At 43.7% G+C, this 25,110-nt stretch overlaps 1 protein-coding gene across 1 annotated transcript; it reads left to right on the forward strand.

Annotated features, from left to right (window-relative positions):
- Positions 1-2,750: 2,750 nt before the first annotated feature.
- Positions 2,751-23,682, forward strand: LOC145505134 (uncharacterized). The gene is made up of 9 exons (XM_081486907.1): positions 2,751-2,846; positions 6,789-6,914; positions 8,545-8,615; positions 9,406-9,487; positions 10,407-10,475; positions 15,285-15,343; positions 15,818-15,842; positions 21,704-21,751; positions 23,533-23,682. Exons 1-9 carry the CDS (start codon positions 2,819-2,821, stop codon positions 23,598-23,600), a joined length of 576 nt encoding a protein of 191 aa, XP_081343033.1. The 5' UTR covers positions 2,751-2,818; the 3' UTR covers positions 23,601-23,682.
- The last annotated feature ends 1,428 nt before the right edge of the window (positions 23,683-25,110 follow it).

Below are 25,110 nucleotides of genomic sequence, written 5' to 3' on the forward strand. Positions count from 1 at the left end.
ACATGAGCAGAGTTCTCTACGCTATACAGTGACCACGACAAACTCTGGAAAATTCTTAAAGAGATGGGAATACCACACCACCTGACCTGCCTCCTGAGAAACCTGTATGCAGGTCAGGAAGCAACAGTTAGAACTGGACATGGAATAACAGACTGGTTCCAAATAGGGAAAGGAGTACGTCAAGGCTCTATATTGTCACCCTGCTTATTTAACTTATATGCAGAGTACATCATGAGAAACGCTGGGCTGGAAGAAACACAAGCTGGAATCAAGATTGCCGGGAGAAATATCAATAACCTCAGATATGCAGATGACACCACCCTGTTGGCAGAAAGTGAAGAAGAACTAAAGAGCCTCTTGATGAAAGTGGAAAAGGAGAGTGAAAAAGTTGGCTTAAAAACTCAACATTCAGAAAATCAAGATCATGGCATCCGGTCCCGTCACTTCGTGGGAAATAGATGGGGGAACAGTGCAAACAGTGACAGACTTTATTTTTGGGGGCTCCAAAATCAATGCAGATGGTGACTCCAGCCATGAAATTAAAAGATCCTTGCTCCTTGGAAGAAAAGTTATGACCAACCTAGACATCATATTTAAAAGCAGAGACATTACTTTGCCAACAAAGGTCTGTCTAGTCAAGGCTATGGTTTTTCCAGTGGTCATGTATGGATGTGAGAGTTGGACTATAAAGAAAGCTGAGCACCAAAGAATTGATGCTTTTGAACCGTGGTGTTGGAGAAGACTCTTGAGAGTCCCTTGGACTGCAAGGAGATCCAACCAGTCCATCCTAAAGGAGATCAGTCCTGAATATTCTTTGGAAGGACTGATGTTGAAGCTGAAACTCCAATACTTTGGCCACCTGATGCGAAGAGCTGACTCATTGGAAAAGATCCTGATGCTGGGAAAGATTGAGGGCAGGAGGAGAAGAGGACGACAGAGGATGAGATGGCTGATGGCATCATTGACTCGATGGACATGGGTTTGGGTGGACTCAGGGAGTTGGTGATGGACAGGGAGGCCTGGCGTGCTGCGGTCCATGGGGTCGCAAAGAGTCAGACACGACTGAGCGACTGAACTGAGCATATTAAAAAGCAGAGACATTACTATGCCAACAAAGATCCGTCTAGTCAAGGCTATAGTTTTTCCAGTAGTCATGTGTGGATGTGAGAGTTGGACTATAAAGAAAGTTGAGCGCCGAAGAATTGATGCTTTTGAACTGTGGTGTTGGAGAAGACTCTTGTGAGTTCCTTGGACTACAAGGAGATCCAATCAGTCCAATCAGTCCATTCAGGAAATCAGTCCTGAATATTCATTGGAAGGACTGATGCTGAAGCTGAAACTCCAATACTTTGGCCACCTGATGTGAAGAACTGACTCATTTGAAAAGACCCTGATGCTGGGAAAGATTGAAGGCGGGAGGAGAAGGGGAAGACAGAGGATGAGATGGTTGGATGGCATCACCAACTCAATGGACATGAGTTTGAGTAAACTTCGGGAGTTGGCGATGGACAGGGAGGCCTGGCGTGCTGCAGTCCATGGGGTTGCAAAGAGTCGGATATGACTGAGTGACTGAACTGAACTGAACTGAGGTTCTCATTAGTTACCTATTTTATACATGGTAGCACATATATTATTTTCTACCAAGCTGGGAAGCAATACAATTCATAATTTAGAGATGTATAATTTTACTTCTTCTTTTTCATCCTTGTTCAATCACTCTGAGGAACAGCAATTGAGATAGGGAAATCCTGGAGAAAATTAGACACCATCTATATTCTTGTTATACCTCATCAATGATTCATTTGATTTCTTACTTGTAGATGTTTGTGGTGCATCAGCAATGATAGAGATTTGTATTACAGCATTCCAAAACTTGAACATTACCTGCTTTGTTTTAAACATGGCAATTCTCTCATCTTCTAGAATTTTCACTTGTATCGAGGCTGGAGGTGGGGGTAGGGCTGCTACTTACCTTTTCATAGCTAAATTTCATGACCTAACACAAGAATGGCGTGATTAGGTGTTAAATGTTGAGCCAGAACATATATTTAATCCTACAGTTTTGGGTTATTTAAAATTCTTTGTATAGGAAAGATTTAATTATATATTTTTACTCAACCCACTGGTGAACATACACTATTTATTCTTTTAGCACATTGACTACACAGTCTTGTGCATACACAATGACAGGGACATTTTTTTAATGAATACACAGAGACTGAGACATAATCAAGTCTACAAAATTAGTTGCATTCAGAGAAAAAGAAAGTGATAACGAATGAGACAAGGATTAATGTAATTTGATAAGTATATGCTCAGAGAGAGAATGTGACATTTTACAGTTGAATTCCTATTGTTGCTGCTTTTCATCTAGAAAAAATTTGAGTTGTTTGATAAACAAATGTCTACTGACTCAGAAATAGTAGAAATGGTGTTTCCACTAAGAATGAAACTTCTTTTTATTCTCAACATAGTTTTTTCCTCTTCACTCTGAAAATTTCAATAGCAATTCTATTTGGGGAGGTCTTTTTCTCTCATATAACTTGTTTCTTAATCAGAGAGTAATAATGTGTGGTCCTGGGACTCAATTTTTGAAGTAAAATGTTGACCCTGAAATGCCACACTTGTCCATGAAAACACACAACAGTCTGCACAGAGCAGGGCTGCCTTCACTCTGAAAGTTCGATGATGACTGGTTTCCATGGTAATGTGATGATGCACATCCTACCTTCCATTCCAACTGTCACTCTGTGAGCTGAGAGGTTCAAATTTGGTGACAGATGAGAAGCTGTCACCCTCACACCTCGAGTGTTTGAAAATGGGAAATCTGAATTGTCATTTTGCAGGTATGTTCATATTGATACTCTAAAGGCAGGTTATTTCTTCAAATGGATGATTAACTTTGAGTGAAAATATATTTTTTCTCGCCTTTTTTTCCAATTTCTGCCACTGTAATTTTTTCTATAGACTTGTAAGTCTATTATATAGCTTTGTTGTATTACTTAAGGTATTTTTAAAATTCTGCTGTCAAGCTGGCTGTCTCAAATATTTTCCTAAATTTAGAAAAATATCCCATTCCTAATGCCAGTTTTGTACACACTCTTGCAGAGCACAAACACAAGAAACATCACACAGCTCTCATCGAAGCAGGAGAATCTTGATGCTACCCCTGCAATAGACAGAAAAGGGGAATTACAGCTCAACTCTTCTGAATGTAGATGTCAAAATCTGAAACCAAATATTAGCAGGAGAAATGTAAAAAGGAAAGCAACTGGACTTTCCAGGCAGGATTTCCATGGGTTGATAAGGACAAGATCACAGGCTGCTTGGGTGTTACCTGGGAGTGTGGTGAGAAGGGACAGTGCCATTGAATTAAGGAATGAACATTTGGCAACTGGTTCAGGGAAGGAGTGTCTGTCTGCAGTCCTCAAAGAGAGTCCTGGGATGAGGTGTTCAGGCTGAGGATATGGAGGGGATGCTCAAAGGGAATATGGGACTCTGTCCCTGTTACTACAGGGTCTATAGAAGGATGAGGAGTTTATAGAAACTGGATTTTGGTGAAGAAAGTCTTGAGCCCCTGCCCATTCTCAGACAGGCCTTGGTCCAGGCTGCCCAAACATATACCTAGATCTATAGTCAGAGAGACATTCAGCATCACAGACTAGATTTCCTAAACCACCAAAGCACCAGCCCAGATAGCCACCTCCCCAGTGAGTTCACATTAACAGCTCATCCAGGGTTGGTCAGCTAAAGGAAGCTAATTCTTGGCAGAGCCATCATATGGCATTTGGTTTAGACTGTTCTGAACTCTGAGCCATCTTGAGAGCCAAATGGACCACTGGTGACTTGAGGTAGTCACCTGGTCATTGTGAAGGTGTCCTGAGAGACAGCTGACAGTGTGTAAATGCCGGGGAGGATAGCCACAGCTGTCCTTCCCCTGGTTCTTCGGAGGGGCTTTGTCTGAAGGAAACTCCTGTATCATTGATCAGGGATTGAAAGATGGATGAAAATGCTGGATGAGATTCTGGATGATTATCTTGGCTCAGACATCTCCCTAGGGTATCAACACTCACCAGAAGGAGGATTTGAGGGAGAGAGTGAGGGGAACTCTTGATTCAATGGTCTAGGTCATGATTTCAGCTCTGGATGGATATCAGGGGTTCAGGGATCTCTGTCCTCAAGGAACCAAGAACATTCCTGTCCTAGATCCATTCATTGTTGTGACTCTTGGAAATGGGAAATCCGAATTGTTATTTTTAGGTAGATTATATTGATCCTCTAAAGGCTGTTCCTTCAAATGGGAGATTAATTTTGAGTGAAAATATTCTCCTCACCTTTTTTTTTTTATTTCCACCACTCTACATATAGACTGGAGAAGGCAATGGCAACCCACTCCAGTACTCTTGCCTGGAGAATCCCATGGACAGAGGAGCCTGGTAGGCTGAGGTCCATGGGGTCGCTAAGAGTCGGACAGGACTGAGAGACTTCACTTTCACTTTTCACTTTCATGCACTGGAGAAGGAAATGGCAACCCACTCCATTGTTCTTGCCTGGAGAATCCCAGGGACGGGGGAGCCTGGTGGACTGCCGTCTATGGGGTCGCACAGAGTCGGACACGACTGAAGCGACTTGGCGGCAGCAGCAGCACATATAGACTTATTGATATAAATCTATTATTTAACTTTGTTGTATTACTTAAGGTACTTTTTAATTCTGCTGTCAAGAAAAAATTCTATGTCTTAATTCATCAATTTTTTACACACTCTTCTGGAGCAGAGACACAGGAACTGTATCACACAACTCTCATTGAAGCAGGAGAATCTCGATGCCACCCTTGCAATAGACATCCCAGGAAAGGGGAACAGCTCTGCTCTTCTGAATGTAGATGTCAAAATCTGAAACCAAATAATGGCAGTTGAAATGTAGAAATTTTTAGAATGGAAAGCAACTGGGATTTCCAGGCAGGATATCCATGGTTTGATGAGGACAGGATCATAGACTCCTTGGGTGTTGCCTGGGAGTGTGGTGAGAAGGGACAGTGCCATCAAATTAAGGAATGAATATTTGGCAACTGAAGGAGGGAGCATTTGATGTGGGGTGGGGTGTTCAGGCTGAGGACATGGAGGGGACTCTCTAAGGGAATATGGTACTCTGTTCCTGCCACTATAGAGTCTATAGATGGAGGAGATGTTTATAGAGACTGGATTTTGGTGAAGAAAGACTTGATCTCCTGCCCATTCTCAAACAGGCCTTGGTCCAGTCTGCTCAACATGTACCTAGATCAAAAGTCAGTGAGACATTCAGCATCACAGACTAGATTTCCTAAACTACCAAAGCACCAGCCCAGATGGCCACCTCCCTAGTGGGTTCACATTAACTGCTCACACAGGTTTGCTCAGCTGAAGGGAAGATAATTCTTGGCAGAGTGGGGCATTTGGCTTAGGCCATTGTGAAGCCATCTGATGGCTGATCTGAAGCCCTTTGATGTTCAGAAGCCATCTCGAGAGTCCTTCAGACCAAATAGACCACTCACTGGTCACTTGAGGTGGTCACCTGGTCATTGTGAAGGTGTCGTGTGAGACAGTGACAATGTGAAGATGCTGGGGAGGATGGCCACAGCTGAACTTCCTCTGGTCCTTTGTTGTTGTTCAGTCACTAAGTCGAGTCCAACTCTTTGCGACCCCATGGACTGAAGCACGCCAGGCTTCCCTGTCCTTCACCATCTCCCAGAGTTTGCTCAAACTCATGTCCATTGAGAATCACTGATGTTGGTCCTTTAGAGGGGATTTATTTGGAGGAAACTCCTGAATATGGATCAGGGGTTGAAACACGGAGGCAACATGCTGGAAGAGGATGCAGACTGTCATCTTGGCTCAGACATCTCCTTGGGGCTTTAAGTCTCACCCCCCCGTAAACCTGGGGCAGGAGGATTTGAGAGTATAAAGGGAGGGGAGCTCTGGATTCAAAGGTGCAGCACATTATCTCAGTCTTGGGTGGTTCTCAGGTGTTCAGGGAACTCTGTCATCAGCAAGCAAGTACATTCCTGTCCCAGATCCATCACTCATCATAGTTGTGACTCTTGGAAAGTTTCTCTAAATTTCAGTGTCTACCACTGAAAACATGGATTACAGCACCTGCTTTTTATGGCTTTCACCTGAAATTGGACTGATGTGGGAATCAGAGGAGACAGTAATAGATGTTCTTTGTGAGCTATAAAGCATCCTTCCTGTGCATAGGCTGGAGAGAAAGCTTCCCTCCTCCCTTACTCTGGCACCATCCAAATCACCTCTCTGGATTCAACCACTAGCACATGCCTAGCTTATTCTTGCAGGCATTCAATAAGTGAATATTCATAAAACAATCATGAAGCAGCAGTCCTTTATTTTTCTTAAGGCTTTACCTGTAATGAATCATTTTTGTCCACTTTACACAATATGAATATGTGGGTCATATTAACATTTCTACATCTCAGAACAGGGAATTGGGGTACAGAGAAATCTACATCACTTTCTCAGATATGTACTTCTAATAAAGGGGATTTGAAATCAGGCCACCAGACATGGTCACTGTACTTTGCTGTATATCTAGAATGTCTCTGTTACACAAAGGTGTTTGCCCACAAACCTAAAAGGCAAGATCTTCCTAAGTTCAACTTTGACTCTGGATGCTCTGCTGGGCTGTCCGTTGATAAGGGATCAAAGACTGGCCTGTGAGCCAATTATTAGCAATTTCATTGTCATCTTCTGAAATCAAGGTAGTAGTTCTGTCTGCTGTAATTCATTTTCCAGGATCTTGCTTCAGGGATGAAAGAAGAAACATTCATCTGAAGTCAAGAAAATCAACCACTAGCTGGGCCAGAATAATCCACTTCTGGCCACACAACAGGGTGCACCCTATCAATGACTCAGAAGAAGGTACTGTGAAAAGTGACTCTAAGTTCATTCAAGAGCGATTATTCTTATTTATTCAGTGTTCCATATTTAAGAAAGAACCATAAAAATTCTAAGCCATATTCTTCTTTTAGATTATTTGAAACTTCAAAGTGACTGACTCAGTTGGTAGTTTTAGAACTATAAAAGTGATGATGAATTTAAAACTCAAAATTCAGTTTATGCTTAATAGTTAAGATGGCCTCAGTCATGTTTAGACCTTAGCTGATTTTTGAATATTAGCTGAAATAGATCTATCCCTGAAGCCACATTTCCAGATTTTTAAATATTATTAGATATTATTTAGCACCAAATCATATTAAAATAAAAGTTGAACAGATAATACAGAAAGTTCCATATCCAGTCCCTCATTACTGTAGTACATTTGTTAAAATTAGCAAAAAATGCTGGTACATTATTAATTAATTAAAAGTCCCAGTTTACATTAAAATTCACTCATTGTGCTGTGACACTGGGTGAGTTCTGACAAATATATAATGTCAGGTGTCACTATACAGAAATCTGTACACTACTGTTCACAGAAGCATCAAAAGATGGAACCTACCCCAAATTTCATTGTGATCAATGGATAAATAAAATGTAATATATACTCACAGTTAAATAATATTCAGCCAGAAAGAGGAAGTAAATGTTGAAATATGTTACATATTCAAACATGGATAGACAATATATATATATATCGATCATGACATCAAGCAGGCACAGAAAAACAAAGTATTATTCCATATATATGAGGTAAACAGAATAGCCAGACAATCAAAGACAGAAAGCAGTGATTACTAAAAAGTGGAAGCAGCACAGGTTATGTAAGATATGATGAAAAAGATTATGTGCAGACAGTAGTGAAGGGTACATTGCATTGTGAATATAATATCACTGAACTACCTACAAATTATTACAAGGATAAATATTATGTATATTTCAAATATATATATACATATATAAAAGAAGTAAAAAAAATCCAATCAATAGATGAGGAACATAGTAGCAGCATGTGTGAATGTATGGAAGCTGAAACTATCCTGTAATATTTCAGGAAAAATGGAAATTTGGCTGAACTTTAAAGTGGGCAGGAGGAGCCATGAGACACTCACACTGAAACAGCCTGCATTTTAGTGTACCCTTTTTGAGGCTGACTCTATTCAATTGAATACGTTCCCATGAACTTGAAAGCTGAAGGCTCAGTTGCTCATTTTTTCCAAGTTCCTCTCCTCTGTGAAAGTATGAAAGTGTTAGTCACTCAGTTGTGTCCGACTCTTTGCGACCCCATGGACTGTAGCCCACCAGGTTCCCCTGTTCATGTGATTTCCCAGGCAAGAATACTAGCGTGGGTTGCCATTTCCTTCTCCCAGGGATCTTCCTGCCACAGGAATTGAACCAAGGTCTGTTGCCTTGCAGGCAGATTCTTTACCATCTGAGCCACCACTTAGCCTTCCTTCAGTCCACCTAGGACGAGGCCCAATAGCAGCTCAGTCCATACCTTTCAACTTCCCACATTCACACACAACCACCCCACGTCCAGTCAGATCAGGCTTGCTGAGTAATTCCTAAGCAGCACCACCGACATCCTGACTCTTACTCTATGTCCTCTTAGCTCCCACTGAGGCCCTGTTGGAGGACGTGCCCAGTGACAGGGCAGAGGAGAAGGCCCCGCCTACCCCCAAGGTAAGTTCGCCTTTCTTTATCTGAGATAAAAATTTGCTTTGTTTCTTTTTAACTAATTCAGACATGAAAATGTGACACTGTACGTTATAGATGACATATACAAACCCCTTGTTTGGGGAAATGCTGGGTAAAAGTTTGTTATCAACAAATAACTGATTCAAAGAACATTTGAAAGATCGGCAGGATCAGTTACAAATTGAGCAGAGTGAGCATTTTCTTCTGCAGAAAAATATTCCTTCTTTTTTAAAATATAATTTTTATTTATTTATTTATTTTTAGCTATGCTGGGTCTTCACTGCTGTGCGGGCTTTTCTCTAGTTGCAGTGTGTGGGCTTCTCATTGCGGTGGCTTCTTTTGCTGCAGAGCACAGACTCTAGGGCTCGCTGGCTTCAGTAGTTGCAGCTCCCAGGCTCCAGAGCACAGGCTCAATAGTTGTGGTGTCTGGCCCCAGCTGCTCTGCAGCATGTGGGATATTCCTCCATCAGGGATTGAACTCATGTTTTCTGCATTGGCAGGCAGATTTTTTACCACTGAGACACCAGGGAAGCCCGAAAATATTCCTTCTCGATAATGATTTTTTTTTTTCTGGTCAACATGGGCTTACTTGGAAGATCTTCCATGAAAAGCTCAAGCCTTTTCCAAAAGTGTCTTCACAGTTTTCTTTTGAGGAAACTGACCCAACTATGGTTTTTACAGATGGTTTCCTAAGGTCACCAATAGAGGGCAGACTTGAGCCCACAGTGCAGAGGATGCTGTGACCTTCATAGTGTTTTCTTTTCTCTGATTGCAGGTGGATGGGACAAACGATGAAAACGGTACACGTGTTGGAACCACTCCTCTGCTGATGAGAAATCTAGCTGATGCTGACGAAGGTGGGACTTTCCTGTCTGCTGGAGTTGGAGAGACACTCACCCCATTCTGGGTTGCTACAGGGAATGAGGGGTGGGGATGCAGCAAATGAAATTGATTTCCCACTGGGAATGGCAACCCACTCCCATATTCTTGCCTGGGGAGTCCCATGGACAGAAGAGCCTGGCGGGCTACAGTGCATGGGGTTGCAAAGAGTCAGATACAACTGAGCACGCATGCATCCCCATGTTGCACAGTCCCTGGAAAATACGAGAATGGTTATCAGGTGTGCGTTTGTGTCTAAGAAAATTGAGTGCCTCTGTGTGAGCCTGTTGGTGTGATTGTGAATCCGTGTGTGGGAGAGTGCCTGTTTCCTCAGGAGCTATTTCCCATTCACACAGCACGACACACCTCTCAACCTTCTGTTAAAAAAAAAAAATCTCATCACCACTGCTCACTGCCTGTACATTCACTCATTCTTCCCTCACCACAGCTGTTCATGGAAATGTGGATAATATTCTCTCTGCTCGGATGGAGTTGGGGCAGAAGATAAATGGCCCAAGCTCTTGACCTCTTAAAGGGAAAAATCAAAATGGGAACCCAGGCAAAGGTTCCAATGTGGATGCTCTGGATCAATGATATGTACTTATCACTCAGCCACAGGATCATCGGTCCTGGGTCAAGAGGGGTCCCTGTTTACTGTTTCAGACTATTTCATATTGAGCATGATACCCATAGCTAGAAAACCAAAGGCTTCTTTTTTTTTCATTTTTTCCTTTCTTCTCACCTTTGCCTTCCTTCAGTCCACCAACATGATGCCAAACCACACAGTTCAGTCTTTATTTATTAACCACCCACATCCACACACACCTATCCCACATCCACAGCAGTGAACTCTCTAGTTCCTGAGCACCATCACCAACATGTTCTGTGTTCTCTTAGCTCCCCCTGCAGACCTGTTGGAGGACCTGCCTGATGACAGAACAAGAAGAGATCCCACTTACTCCCAAGGTAAGCTCCCCTTTCTTTACCTGAGATGAAAATGTTGGTTAATCTCTTTTTTTTCCCAATCAAATTCAGACATCTGACAATGTCCAATATAGATGATACTTACAATTTCCTTGATCAGAGGAATGTTGAGTGGAAATCTATTACCAACAAATACATGGTTGAAAGGACATTTCAAAAATGACAGCATCATTTACAAACCGGAAGATAGTGAGCTTTTTCCCCAAACAGAATATTTTCCCACTGGAAAAAGAATTTTCTATCTGCCGGTCAACATGGACTTGGGAAGTTCTTCTATGAATAGTTGAAGAGTTTTCTGCAGGTGTCTTCACTGTTTTCATTGGGACCATAAACTTGACAACCTGTTTCCAATCCGGTTTCCTAAAGTCACCCAAAGAACTAACTGTACCCACTGTTCATAGGATGCTGCCATCTCCCCTCTCTTCCCAGGAGGATCCAAAAGCCAGTGAAAACTGTACATATTCTGAAACCACTCCTCTTCAGAGGAAAAAGCTAAGTGATGAAGAAGGTGAGGCTGTCTTGCCCGCTTTGGTTGGAGAAACACCCTGATTCTGGGTTCCCACTAGGAAAGAGGGTGAAGGATTTAGTGAAAGAAACGAATTTCCCTCAAAAGAGCGTTGAACTTGTTATAGTCCCTGGAAGCCAGGAGCTCATTTAGATGATGTAGGCTTGTGTGTAGGAGGACTAACAGGCTGTCCACATGTGAGGTTATCGGTGTGATTGTCAATCTGTGTGCATAAGTGTGTTGACTCCCCAAGAGCTATTTCCCACTTACACAGAACACTCTTGTCAACTTTCTGTTAAAAAAACAAAAAAAAACCCTCAATTTTCCTTCACCACAGCTGTTCCCAGAGGTTTGGATAATATTCTCTCTCCTCAAAGATGGGACAGAGATAAATGGCCCAAGCTCTTGACTTCCTAAACGGAAAAGCCAGAGTGTGAACCCAGATAAGGGTCCCAGTGTGACGCTCTGGACCACTGACCTGTACTTATCGTTCAGCCACAGGATCATCAGTCCTGAGTCAAGGGAGTCTCTGCTCCGTGTACATGCCTGGCAGCACTAGACTCTCCAGAGGTCCCAGACACTGCCCATCACTCAAAGGTGGCTCACAGAACCCAGGGTAGCTGTAGGTGGATTCAACAGCCAACTTGGGCAGAGTCACAAGTATGAAACACACCCAGAAAGCCAGCAAACTGCTCAGCTCACAGATTCTGAGAGGTGTGAGGTTCCACGTAAGACAATGCAGGCCAACATCTGTCAGTGCTGGGGTCATTGTTTAGCATTTGACCAAAGCCAGCAAGAATGAGGGAGGTATTTATTGTGTTGGATAATACTACCACAAGCCTTAGAAATGCTAGAATCCTATAAACACTCACCGATGGCACAGTGGCAAAGAAGTCTAAATGAATTTGATTGTTAGCGCTGGTGCCCATCAGCCTTTTTACAAACCTCATGCACAGCTGGGTTAGAGACATCAGCATTCACTCCAGTCTTCCTCTCTGTAAAGAACTGTTCCTCTGGTTGGATGGCTTATGGGAGTGGATGGCTTATGGGAGTCAGTGGCAACCGACTCAGTGGACATGCACACATTGTTTACAAAAAGAAGACGGGGAAGAAAATGGCACATGATTGATAGTGTCCATTTTTCAGCAGTAGGATCTTAGTATTTTCTAACATTTACATTTGATTTTCCTTCAGTTCAGTTCAGTTCAGTCGCTCAGTCGTGTCTGACTCTTTGGGACCCCATGAACTACAGCATGCCAGGCCTCCCTGTCCATCACCAACTCCCAGAGTCCACCCAAACTCATGTCCTTTGAGTCGGTGACGTCATCCAACCATCTCATCCTCTGTTGTCCCCTTCTCCTCCTGCCCTCAATCTTTCCCAGCATCAGGGTCTTTTCAAATGAGTCAGCTCTTCACATCAGGTGGCCAAAGTATTGGAGTTTCAGCTTCAACATCAGTCCTTCCAATGAACACCCAGGACTGATCTCCTTTAGGATGGACTGGTTGGATCTCCTTGCAGTCCAAGGGACTCTCGAATCTTCTCCAACACCACAGTTCAAAAGCATCAATTCTTCGGCGCTCAGCTTTCTTTATAGTCCAACTCTCATCCATACATGACCACTGGAAAAACCATAGCTTTGACTAGACGGACCTATGTTGGCAAAGTAATGTCTCTGCTTTTTAATATGCTGTCTAGGTTGGTCATAACTTTCCTTCCAAGGAGTAAGCATCTTTTAATTTCATGGCTGCAATCACCATCTGCCGTGATTTTGGAGCCCTCAAAAATAAAGTCAGCCACTGTTTCCACTGTTTCCCCATCTATTTCCCATGAAGTGATGGGACCAGATGCTATGATCTTAGTTTTCTGAATATTGAGCTTTAAGCCAACTTTTTCACTCTCCTCTTTCACTTTCATCGAGAGGCTCTTTAGTTCTTCTTTGGTTCCTGCAGAAAGGGTGGTGTCATCCGCATATCTGAGGTTACTGATGTTTCTCCCAGCAATCTTGATTCCAGCTTGTGCTTCATCCATCCCAGCGTTTCTCATGATGTACTCTGCATGTAAGTTAAATAAGCAGAGTGACAATATACAGCCTTGATGTACTCCTTTCCCTATTTGGAACCAGTCTGTTGTTCCATGTCCAGTTCTAACTGTTGCTTCCTGACCTGCATACAGGTTTCTCAAGAGGCAGGTCAGTGTACAATGTCATTGTCTCCTGTACAATGTCACGAACCTCCGTTCATAGTTCATCAGGCACTCTGTCCATCAGATCTAGTCCCTTAAATCTATTTCTCACTTCCACTGTATAGTCAAAAGGGATTTGATTTAGGTCATACTTGAATGGTCTAGTGGTTTTCTCCACTTTCTTCAATTTCAGTCTGAATTTGGCAATAAGGAGTTCATGATATGAGCCACAGTCTGCTCCTGGTCTTGTTTTTGCTGACTGTATAGAGCTTCTCCATCTTTGGCTGCAAAGAATATAATCAAGCTGATTTTAGTGTTGGCCATCTGGTGATGTCCATGTGTAGAGTATCCTCTTGTGTTGTTGGAAGAGGGTGTTTGCTATGACCAGTGCGTTCTCTTGGCAAAACCTATTAGCATTTGCCCTGCTTCATTCTGGCAAGGCCAAATTTGCCTGTTACTCCAGGTGTTTCTTGACTTCCTACTTTTGCATTCCAGTCCCCTATAATGAAAAGGACATCTTTTTTGGGTGTTAGTTCTAAAAGGTCTTGTAGGTCTTCTTAGAACCATTCCACTTCAGCTTCTTCAGTGTTACTGGTCAGGGCATAGACTTGGATTACTGTGATATTGAATGGTTTGCCTTGGGAATGAACAGAGATCATTCTGTCGTTTTTGAGATTGCATCCAAGTTCTGCATTTCGGACTCTTGTTGACTATGATGGCCACTCCATTTCTTCTAAAGGATTCCTGCCCACAGCAGTAGATATAATGGTGATCTGAGTTAAATTCACCCATTCCAGTCCATTTTAGTTCACCAATTCCTAGAATGTCGACGTTCACTCTTGCCATCTCCTGTTTGACCACTTCCAATTCACCTTGATTCATGGACCTAACATTCCAGGTTCCTATGCAATATTGCTCTTTACAGCATTGGACCTTGCTTCTATTACCAGTCACATCCACAACTGGGTGTTGCTTTTTATTTTCCTTATGATAAGCTAAAGTGAATAAATATAATAGCATGATTTGCCTCACATGGAATTCGGTTCCCCAGTGATGTTTGCTTTTAATCAAGTACGAAATCTTCTAGATGTGGTTATAAGTACAGTAGCAGCAACTGTGAATCCAGGAGGAAGACGTGATCTTGGAAGAAGACAAGGAGACAGTAGCATTTAGTTCAGCTGCGAAGCAGACAGCAGGAGTCATGGGATTCTGTCAGTGAAACAGAGCATGCATTTTAGTGTTTACTCTTTTACAGACTATTTCACGTGATTAGGTTCTCCAGAGATGGAAAGTCAGTGGCTCTGTTTTCATTTTTTTACTCTTTTGTCTTCATCATCCAAATTCCCCAAAGGCAGCCTAATCTAAACATATAACCACCCTCATGAGCAAAATCAGGGCTTCCCTGGTTGCTCAACAGAAAAAAATCTGCCTGCAACGCAGAAGCCACAGAAGACGCAGGTTCGATCCCTGGGTTGGAAAGATCCTCTGGAGGAGGATATGGCAACCCACTCCAGTTTTCTTGCCTGGAGAATCCCATGTACAGAGGAGCCTGGTAGGCTACAGTCCATAGGGTCACAAAGAGTTGGATGTGACTGAAGTGACTGCGCTTTTGAACTGTGGTGTTGGAGAAGACTCTTGAGAGTCCCTTGGACTGCAAGGAGATCCAATCAATCCATCCTAAAGGAGATCAATCCTGGGTGTTCATTGGAAGGACTGATGTTGAAGCTGAAACTCCAATACTTTGGCTACCTCATGCGAAGAGTTGACTCATTGGAAAAGACCCTAATGCTGGGTAGGATTGGGGGCAGGAGGAGAAGGGGACGACAGAGGATGAGATGGTTGGATGGCATCACCGACTCGATGGACATGGGTTTGGGTAGACTCCGGGAGTTGATGATGGACAGAGAGGCCTGGCGTGCTGCGATTCATGGGGTCGCAAAGAGTCGGACACGACTGAGTGACTGAACTGAACTGAAGTGACTGAGCATTCACACACGCACGCATGTCCACACAATCCCAGCCCTTGTCCACATCAAGCCAAACTACTTGAGTAGCTTCTGATGAACACAACTAAAGTGCTCACATTTACTCTGTGTCCTCTTAGCTCCCCGGGAGGATTCGTTGAAGGACAGGGCAGAGGAAGAAGCTTCACTTATCTCTAAGGTAAGCTTACTTTTCTTACCCTGAGATAGAAAGGTTAATCTATATCTCTTTCCATGGAATTAAGATACGGAAAACTGAGCATGTGCATCCTGGATGATGCATACAATTTCCTTGGGTGGGAGAATACGGAGTGGGAGTCTATTACCAACTCATGATACTGGATTCCAAGAGGAATTAACAAATTGACAACATCAGCTGCACACTGTACACTAGTGAGTTCTTATTCTTGCAGCAATTTTTCCTCCTAGGAAAACAGTCTTGTCACAGCCAAGAAAAATGAACTTGGGAGACACATCCTCCAGGAAAAGTTCATGTCTTTTGGCCTGAGGAGGTTTGCTGTGTTCTTGCTGGGTTCCTTTGACTTTGCCAGTCTTTCCCACCTGGTTTTCCACTGTCACCAAATGAACAAAAACCTGTGCAAACGGGCCACAGCGTGATCTGATCCTCATAGTGTTTTCTCTTCTGTAATTGCAGGTGGTCTCAGTAGAAAGTGAAAACGGTATGTATCCTCAAATCACTCGGGGAAAAAAGTTTAGAAGGTGTGAAAGATGGGGCTTTCTTGCTGGTTTTCCTGTGGAGAGCCATCTGATTCCAGTTTCCTGCTGGGACTGGGAATACAGGGCCTGGGGATGGAATGTGATTTTCCAGGTAAAGAACTGAGGCCAAGAACCAGCATCCCAGGAAGACGCTGTATGATGGTTAGGTGATGTCAGTCTGTGTACACGGCTGTGGGAGTGACTATATATGAATTCATGTGCTGTGAATCTGTTGATGGGCACTTGCATTGCTTCCATATCTTAGCTTTGTAAATAAGAACTCAAAGATGAGACTAGTGGTCTTGTGTGTGGAAACAGCACCAAGATCCTTGGGCATGACTTGAAGAGGAAACACTTTAGAGGAGCAGAAGGAAGACAGCGGAATGCACCCAGACCCCGTGGTGATCAGGTGCTTGGTTTCAAGATCAGGAATCGGGGTATAGCACCTGAGCCCAGTCAGGCCCTCACGTAGGATGCTGTTTGGGATCCTTCTTGATTGGGGATGAGAAAGCACAGGGCTGTCTTGTTGGAGTGAACACTGGACAGGCATCTTCTTGAAAACCTGTGAGAAGAACTTGTCTCCAGCTGCCTTTGTGACACGCTAGACACCTTCCATTTTCCTCTTTCCTTCCTTCCTCCCTCTTTCTTCTCTTTGCATTTTATTTTCCCTTATTTTTTATTGTGATTTAAAACACATAACATGAAATCTAACATCAAGTTGTTATGTGTACAGTACATTATTTTTAACTATATGCACATTTTTAACACTCCCATTTCCAGCTCCTCCTGCTGCTGGCAACCATCCTTCTACAATTTGCTTATGAGTGTTATTTCGGATACCCCATTTCAATGGCCTCATACAGTATATGTCCTTCTGTGAGTGGCTTATTTCACTTCAAGTAGTGTCCTCTTTGTTTGTTCATGATGCTGCAAATGACAGGATCTCCATCTTCCATTAAGACTGAATGGCACCTCATTGTATATATTCACCACATTTTCTTCCTCAGTACATCTGTCTACAGACCTGGAGCTGTATTTCTATCTCAGATATCGTGTATAGTATATAGTGTGTAGTGCTGCAGTGATCCTGAGATTGCAGATCTGTCTTCTGGATGCTGATTTCTCTTCCTCTGGATATATACCAGAATTGGGATTCCTGGATCATATGGTAGGGTCTGTTTGTAGTTTTTTGAGGAAACTTCATACTGTCTTCCATAATGGCTGTATCATTTTATATTCCCTCCAACAGTGTACAAAATTTCCAATTATCCACATCTTCACCAATTTGATTTTCTTAAAAAATTTTTTTTTTTACTCATACCCACATCTGAATGGGTGTGAGGTGATACCTCACTGTGGTTTTGATTTGCATTTCCAGGACGATGAGTGATGTTGAGCTCCTTTTCATATGTATGTTGGCTATTCATATATCTTCTTTGGAGGAATGTTTATTCAAGTTTGTAGCCCATTTTAAAACAGAATTATTTTCCCTTTATGATGCAATTGAGTTCTAGTAGTTTGTTATATATTTTGGATATTAGCTTCTTTCTCAAATATTAGATTTGCAAATATTTCCTCCCATGCTGTAGGATGTCTTTTTATTCTGCTGATTGCTGAAGAGACTATTCTTTGTCCATTGTACAGTATTAGATGGTGAAGGTCATTGTTTCAGTATGTAAGAATGTCTTTGAAAGCTTTTCTTCTGGTCCATGGGTCTATCTGCCTGTTTTGATGCCATTACCCCACTCTTTTGATTGCTGTGACTTTGCAATATGTTTTGAATTCAGGAAGTGTGACGCCTCCATCTTTGTTCTTGCTATCAAGGTTGCCTTGGCTCTTTGGGGTTCTCTGTGGTTCCCTACATATTTTAAGAAAAAATTTTCCCTTTCTATAAAGTGCCGTTGGATTTCTGTTAGGTGTTGCAGTGAATCTGTACAACACTTTGGGTGGTATGGAAATCTCAACAATATTGGCTTCCAGTGTATGAACATGGCATTTCATTCCAACTTTGTTTTCTGTTCAGTCGCTAAGTTGTGTCCGACTCTTTGCGATCCCAAGGGCTGCAGCGCACCAGGCTTCCCTGTCCTTCACCATCTCCTGGAGTTTGCTCAAATTCATGGCCATTGAATTGGTGATACTATCATTCCAGTTAGTGGCTCTTATTTAGTTCTTTCAGCAATGTTTTGAAGTTTTCTGTATACAAGTTGTTTACCATCTTAGGACCTTTGTCCTTGACCTCCTGACCCTTCCAGAGCTGGGGTGAGAAGGATGGGTTCATGATTCAAGGGAAGTATCCATCTTCTCCCTGCCCCTCCTCTTGGATTATGTCTAGCACAGGTGAATCAGGTAAACCCCAGCACCTCAGCTTATATGCCCCCTGCTAGGAATTCATCTATGACCTAGGTGTTGACATTACTGTTTGAGTGTGCCCCCAAGGCGTCAAATGGGGCTTCCCCAGGACTCAGCAGTAAAGAACCTGCCTACAATGCAGGAGATGTGGCAGGAGCTGTGAGTTTGATCTCTGGGTCAGGAAGATACCCTGCAGAAGGAAATGGAAACCCACTCCAGTACTCTTGCCTGGAAAATCCCATGGACAATCCATGGGGTTGCAAAAGAGTCAGCACAACTTAGTGACTAAACAACAACACAAAGGCCTCACATAATTCCTGGCACATGTGGATGAAAGCAGGAAATATAAATGAATACTCAGATCAGACCAACAAACTACTCTGCAACAAGGAAAATACAGGAGAGGGGCAGATGCCCCTTCCTCATCAGTGTATCTCCCTCAGTTCAGTTCACTTCAGTCGCTCAGTTGTGTCTGACTCTTTGTGACCTCATGGACTACAGCACGCTAGGCCTCCCTGTCCATCACCAACTCCCAGAGTTTACTCAAACTCATGTCCATTGAGTCGGTGATGCCATCCAACCATCTCATCCTCTGTTGTCCCCTTCTCCTCCTGCCTTCAATCTTTCCCAGCATCAGGGTCTTTTCAAATGAGTCAGCTCTTCACATCAGGTGGCCAAAGTATTGGAGTTTCAGCTTCAACATCAGTCCTTCCAATGAATATTCAGAACTGATTTCCTTTAGGATGGACTGGTTGGATCTCTTTACTGTCCAAAGTACTCTCAAGAGTCTTCTCCAACACCATAGTTCAAAAGCATCAATTCTTTGGTGCTCAGCTTTCCTCACCGTCCAACTCTCACATCCATACATGATGACTGGAAAAACCATAGCCTTGACTAGATGGACCTTTGTTGGCAAAGTAATGCCTCTGCTTTTTAATATGCTGTCTAGGTTGGTCATAACTTTCCTTCCAAAGAGTAAGCGTCTTTTAATTTCATGGCTGCAATCACCATTTGCAGTGATTTTGGAGTCCAAAAAAATAAAGTCTCTCACTGTTTCCCCATCTATTTGCCATGAAGTGATGGGACCGGATGCCAGGATCTTAGTTTTCTGAACGTTGAGTTTTGAGCCAACTTTTTCACTCTCCTCTTTCACTTTCATCAAGAGGCTCTTTAGTTCTTCTTCACTTTCTGCCATAAGGGTGGTGTCATCTGCATATCTGAGGTTATTGATATTTCTCCCGGCAATCTTGATTACAGCTTGTGCTTCATCCAGTCCAGCATTTCTCATGATGTACTCTGCATATAAGTTAAATAAGCAGGGTGACAATATACAGCCTTGACATACTCCTTTCCCTATTTGGAACCAGTCGGTTCCATGTCCAGTTCTAACTGTTGCTTCTTGACCTGCATACAGATTTCTCAAGAGGCAGGTCAGGTGGTCTGGTATTCCCATCTCTTTCAGAATTTTCCACAGTTCATTGTGATCCACACAGTCAATGGCTTTGGCATAGTCAATAAAGCAGCAATAAATGTTTCTCTGGAACTCTCTTGCTTTTTCAATGATCCAACGGATGTCAGCAATTTGATCTCTGGGTTCCTCTGCCTTTTCTAAATCCAGCTTGAACATCTGGAAGTTCATGGTTCACATACTGTTGAAGCCTGGCTTGGAGAATTTTGAGCATTACTTTGCTAGTGTGTGAGATGAGTGCAATTGTGCAGTCGTTTGAGCATTCTTTGGCATTGTATCTCTCGAGCTGCTCTATTCAACGGCAGCCACTAGGTGGGTGTACATGCTCACAATTAATTTAATTCCATCAATAACTAACCCAATCTATTAAAGGGAAACAAAACAAAACATCCAATTGCTTCGTCACACTAGTCACATTTCTAATGCTGGAATTTCAGGTTTGTAAACTTGGAGGTAAGAACTATAGATGGATTCCTGGAAGTGAGAAGTTGAAAGGTTATTCTTCAGCTTCTCCCTATTTTTGAAGGTTTACAACTGTGACCAATGTCTTATTGAAGATTACTAACTTCACAGAGCCCAGGGAAGGTCTCAGAACCTGGAGGAAACCACAGGGTTTCTCTATGTGATCCAGAATAACCTCAAGTTAAGCAGGAGAAATGGGTGGGTCACACTTCCCTACTTTACTACTCGTATTTTTGTTTCTCAGAATGCATTTTGGAAAGCATATATGACAGTGAAAATGAATACGATACAGGCAGAGAATGACATTCAGGTAGGAGACAACTTGAAAGGGGTCCTGGGAACCCTTGGATTACACCTGCTGTTGAGGAAGATGTAGACAACATTGAAAAACAGGAAATATATGTAGAAATGTCCATTTCATATTTTAATATTAAAAGCAAGAAGGATTGTGGCCTCGAGCTTTGTCTGTGCTGTGATTATAATTGCTTATCTTCCTTTGTGGACTTCCCTGATGGCTCAGCAGTAAAGAATCCGCCGGCAAGGCAGGAGACAAGGGTTTGATCCCTGGATGAGGAAGATCCCCTGGAGGAAGTAATGGCAATCCAATCCAGGACTCTTGCCTGGAGACTCCCACGGACAGAGGTGTCTGGCCAGTTACAACCCATAGGGTCACAAGGAGTTAGGACACGACTGAAGTGACTTAGCACACACGCACATCTTCCTTTGTGTGCAAAAACCATCTTTTCTATAAGGTCTGCTCTTTCTCTTGGTCACTGCCAATTTGAAAGACTGGTGTCTGATGAGTACCCAAAGGGTACTATGCATAAGAGATTGTGGTTTTGTGTTTATTACTGGCCTATGTGGCACATCGTCTGCTGGGACACAAAACTCCCATAGGAACTTGTACCTGGACACCAAGTTCTCCTACTGAGTGTCAGCTGTTGGACCAGAATAACTTCTCTCCCTCTACACTTTGAGAATCTGTGGCTTGTATGCATGAGCTCAGGCAATACTTACAAATGAATGATCAGATCAGACCAGCACACTACTCTGCAGTAGGAACAATCACAGGAAGAGCAATAATAGCTCCTTCTTCTTTGATACTGCAGATCTGTGTTATACAGCGTGATAGCCATTAGCCAGAGGTACCTGTTCACAGTTGTTTAATTCAATCAATAATTAACTCACTCTATTAATATAAAACATGAAACTCATCCAATTGCTCAGTCCCACTAAGCCCATTTCAAGTTTGTTCAGACAGTTGGAATTTCAGGTTTGTAAATTTAGAGGAAAGAGCTATCATGGGTCTGTAGAAGTGAGAAGTTTAGAGGTGCATCTTCAGAATCTTTCTCTTATATGAACTTTTCAACTGTGAGCAATGTCTTGTTGAGTGGTCTGACTCCACGGAACATAAAAAGGACCTGAGAACCTGGAGGGAAAAATCAGGGTGAGGCTCTGAGACCCACAATAACCTCAAGTGAAGTAGGAGAAATGGGTTGGTCACACTTTCTAACAACTTTATCACTCATGTTTGGGTTTCTACAGACCAGATGTTGGAGAGCACATACAGCAGCCAGGATGAAGATGCTACAGGTAGGAACAACACTCAGGTAGGGTCCGATAGGAGAGGGGTCCTGGGAACATTTGGGCTACACCTGCTTGGTTGGAGATGGAGGAGGATGGATGTGAAATGGGGGGAAATGTTGAAATATGTGTAGAAATCAGATTTGATGTGGGGTTGTTTTTGTTTTTTTGTATTTTAAATGAAAAGTGAAAGTGTTAGTCACTCAGTTGTGTCCAACTCTTTGTGAGCCCATGGTCTGTAGACTGCCAAGCTCCTCTGTCCATGGAATTCTCCAGGCAAGAATACTGGAGTGGGTTGTCATTTCCTTCTCCAGGGAATCTTCCCAACCCAGGGATTGAATCCAGGTCTCCTGCATTGCAGGCAAATTCTTTACCAACTGAGCCACCAGGGAAGCCCTTTGTATTTTAAACCTATAAGAGTAAGTGAAAATGTGTCCATGGTCTTTGACTGTGGTGTGTCTACAATCATCTTTTCTGCCTTTGGTATGCAAAAAGTATTTACCTACGATTTTTCCTGCTTTTGTTACTGCCCAATGTGAAAGCCTGGTTTCTGATTAGCACCCTGAGGGTATTATGCACGAGAGATTTTGGTGTTGTTTTCTTTATTGGTCTATGATGGACATAATCTGCTGGGACACAAAACTCTCATTGGCGCTTGAACCTGGACACCAAGTTCTTCTGCTGAGTGTGAGGAGGTGGACGAGAAGTCTCTCCCTCTGTACTTTAATGGCATCACATTCATGTTCTGCCTTCACCGTTTGTTCCTTACATAAAGGGCACCCCCAGTGTGGAGGAGTTAAAGGATCTGTCCTCTGGGGTTACTGCGTTTGCTCCAGTATCCTTGATCTCATCTCTGCCTCCTCACCTCACCCAAGGCTTGTGTCATGAATGTACTTCTATTTCTGGGATGTCCATACCCAGTGGCCCCTAGAGACCCTCCCTGGCAGGCAGGAATTCTGGTGGACTGTGTGCAGGGGCTACTGGGCTTGCTTCACACACTGCCAACCTTTGTCGCCTGTGACTGTCCAGGTCTCAGGACAGAGCTTCAGGATAGCAAAGCCAGAGGGCACTACTGATCTTAGATCCCTCTGCTCCAACCAGATGTGCCTCTGTAGAGGCCCCAGCCTCTGTTACGCTCATCTTGTGACCTTTCCTCAGGCCTGCCCTGGTCTGTTCCCTCCGTCTCTAAGGTTCAGGGCAAACATGGGCAGGTACGGTGTATTCATGTAGGACCTGTGTTGAATCATGGAATTTGGACTACTTACTTTTCCTCTGATTTTACTTTCATCTTCTGTAAGGGGCTAGGAGATCTATGGGGTTGGCATGAGGATTAAGTATCTCCCAGGTGCCTACAGTCACCCCAGACACAGGACAGTCGCTTCTTATGTGGACTTAGTTGCGCTTCCCTCCCACAGGAACCAACACAGTATCAGGCCCATGCCTGCTGCTCCATGGAAAGGATGGATTGCCTAGTTGATCCATCGTTTGATTGAAGAGGGTGGTAGTATACCCATGGACATTCCTCCAATGTGCCTGTACTGGAGAACTATATGATTGATGGAGGGGGACAGGAGAAAGGAAAGAAGCACTAATTAAGAGAGAAATAAAGAAAGGAAGGAGTGAGGAGGAGGATGGAGAGAGAGGAAGGCAACCTCATGCACAGAGATGCTGAACACAGTGGCTGCCTGAAAGAGGAACAGGATGACACAGGCCTTCATTTGTGGTCACATGTAGGGAATCTGAGGCTGCAAAAGTATGTGAGAGGTCAGAGACCCACTCCTTCATTGCAGGGGCAAAACAATCGATGCCTTGGGAGGACCATGGACATGAGGACAGAAGGGATTCTGAGAGCAGGTGACGTGATCCCAGGAGCATCAAGGCCCCTAGTTCTCATCTTGACTCTAATTCTCTGCTTTCCTTTCCCTTGGCCACCGCATCGTTGCTGCCCTCAGACACTAGAATACTACTTCGCATCTAATGAAGAATCAGACCAGGAGAGCAACAGTCTGTATGTAATTTATTTCTTTCATCTCTTTTCCATTTTCTCTTTTCTTCTAATCATAAGCTCCTCTTTGTAGCACTTTCCCATCCCCACTTTGGATGATTCTTGCCCTGAAGGATCTGGTCTCATGCAGGCACATGTGTCCTGGGATCTTTGATAAAATCTCTCTGCAGCCCTCCTCCTCCACTTTCCTAGCATCCCCCTGGCTCCTGACCCCACTTCTGCACCATTGAATCTGGTGGAGCTACCCTGAGTGGTCCGGGCAGGAAGCTGGCTTTGAGTCAGACTCCTTTGAAATCTGGCCCTGCCCTGGGGTCCCCCACATGGGTATTCTGCTGCCCTGGACAGCTCTCGACACGTGCAACCATTTTCTTCCCTCCAGATGTCAAGATACTCTCTCCTCTTAAAAGAAGCTCTTGGGTCTGCAGTCAGCAAAGAAGATGACAAGGAGGAGGAGACATAAATATGGAGGGGGAGGATGAAAGGTAAGGCACACAAGTGCACGTATTCTCCGTCACGTCCCTAACTTACTTGATGGCGTTTCGGGAAGACCAGCACAAACACTGAGGCAGCTGCTATTGTGTGTGACACAAACGTGGAGAAAAGAGGATTGTAATGATTCATGGAGACAAGTGGAGAATGCTGTGAGCTGAGCACATCTCCCAGGGAGGATTGGTATCCTTTCACAGAAGACCCTGAGGTTCCTAGGTGTTGTCCTCCAGTAGCTCTCACGTTGGAGGGGAGGAGCCAGCGTGTGTATGACTCCAGGAGATGCTGTTCAAACTGTTTCTTTGTGAAGAGCACCACTGGAGTGGTTCGTCATCGCCATCTGCAGGACCTGGTCCTGCCCTTTCAACCCCCCAGTGTCAGCCCAGAGCACCCCCACTTAATCACTGCTGCTGCTGCTGCTGCTGCTAAGTCGCTTCAGTCGTGTCCGACTCTGTGCGACCCCATAGACGGCAGCCCACCAGGCTCCCCCGTCCTTGGGATTCTCCAGGCAAGAACACTGGAGTGGGTTGCCATTTCCTTCTCCAATGCATGAAAGTGAAAAGTGAAAGTGAAGTCGCTCAGTCGTGTCCGACTCTTAGCGACCCCATGGTCTGCAGCCTACCAGGCTCCTCCGTCCATGGGATTTTCCAGGCAAGAGCACTGGAGTGGGTGCCATTGCCTTCTCCGCACTTAATCACTAGGTGATGGTATTGACTTCCTCGGTTCCAAAGCTTTGGAAAACAAGAGTGAAGAAGCCACAGGCACCCCAGTGCTCAGGGAAGCAGGACAACCCCACCTGCCCAGCCCAGCATCCCTGTGGATGCTTAGTAGTCCCGGCATCAAGTAGAGGACACTGAAGGATCCCAACCTGAGTGGG

Source organism: Giraffa tippelskirchi, chromosome 5, assembly GCF_054371585.1.
Source record: "Giraffa tippelskirchi isolate mGirTip1 chromosome 5, T2T-mGirTip1v1.2.pri, whole genome shotgun sequence".
Taxonomy (NCBI): Eukaryota; Metazoa; Chordata; class Mammalia; order Artiodactyla; family Giraffidae; genus Giraffa; species Giraffa tippelskirchi.

What these genes read in the sequence shown, in the direction of transcription:
- LOC145505134 (XM_081486907.1), top strand. Translation starts at nt 2,819, where the DNA reads ATGGGAAATCTGAATTGTCATTTTGCAG. An exon ending in AGGCCCCGCCTACCCCCAAG is followed by an intron (nt 8,616 to 9,405) that starts GTAAGTTCGCCT and finishes CTCTGATTGCAG; the next exon opens with GTGGATGGGACAAACGATGA. An exon ending in TCTAGCTGATGCTGACGAAG is followed by an intron (nt 9,488 to 10,406) that starts GTGGGACTTTCC and finishes GTGTTCTCTTAG; the next exon opens with CTCCCCCTGCAGACCTGTTG.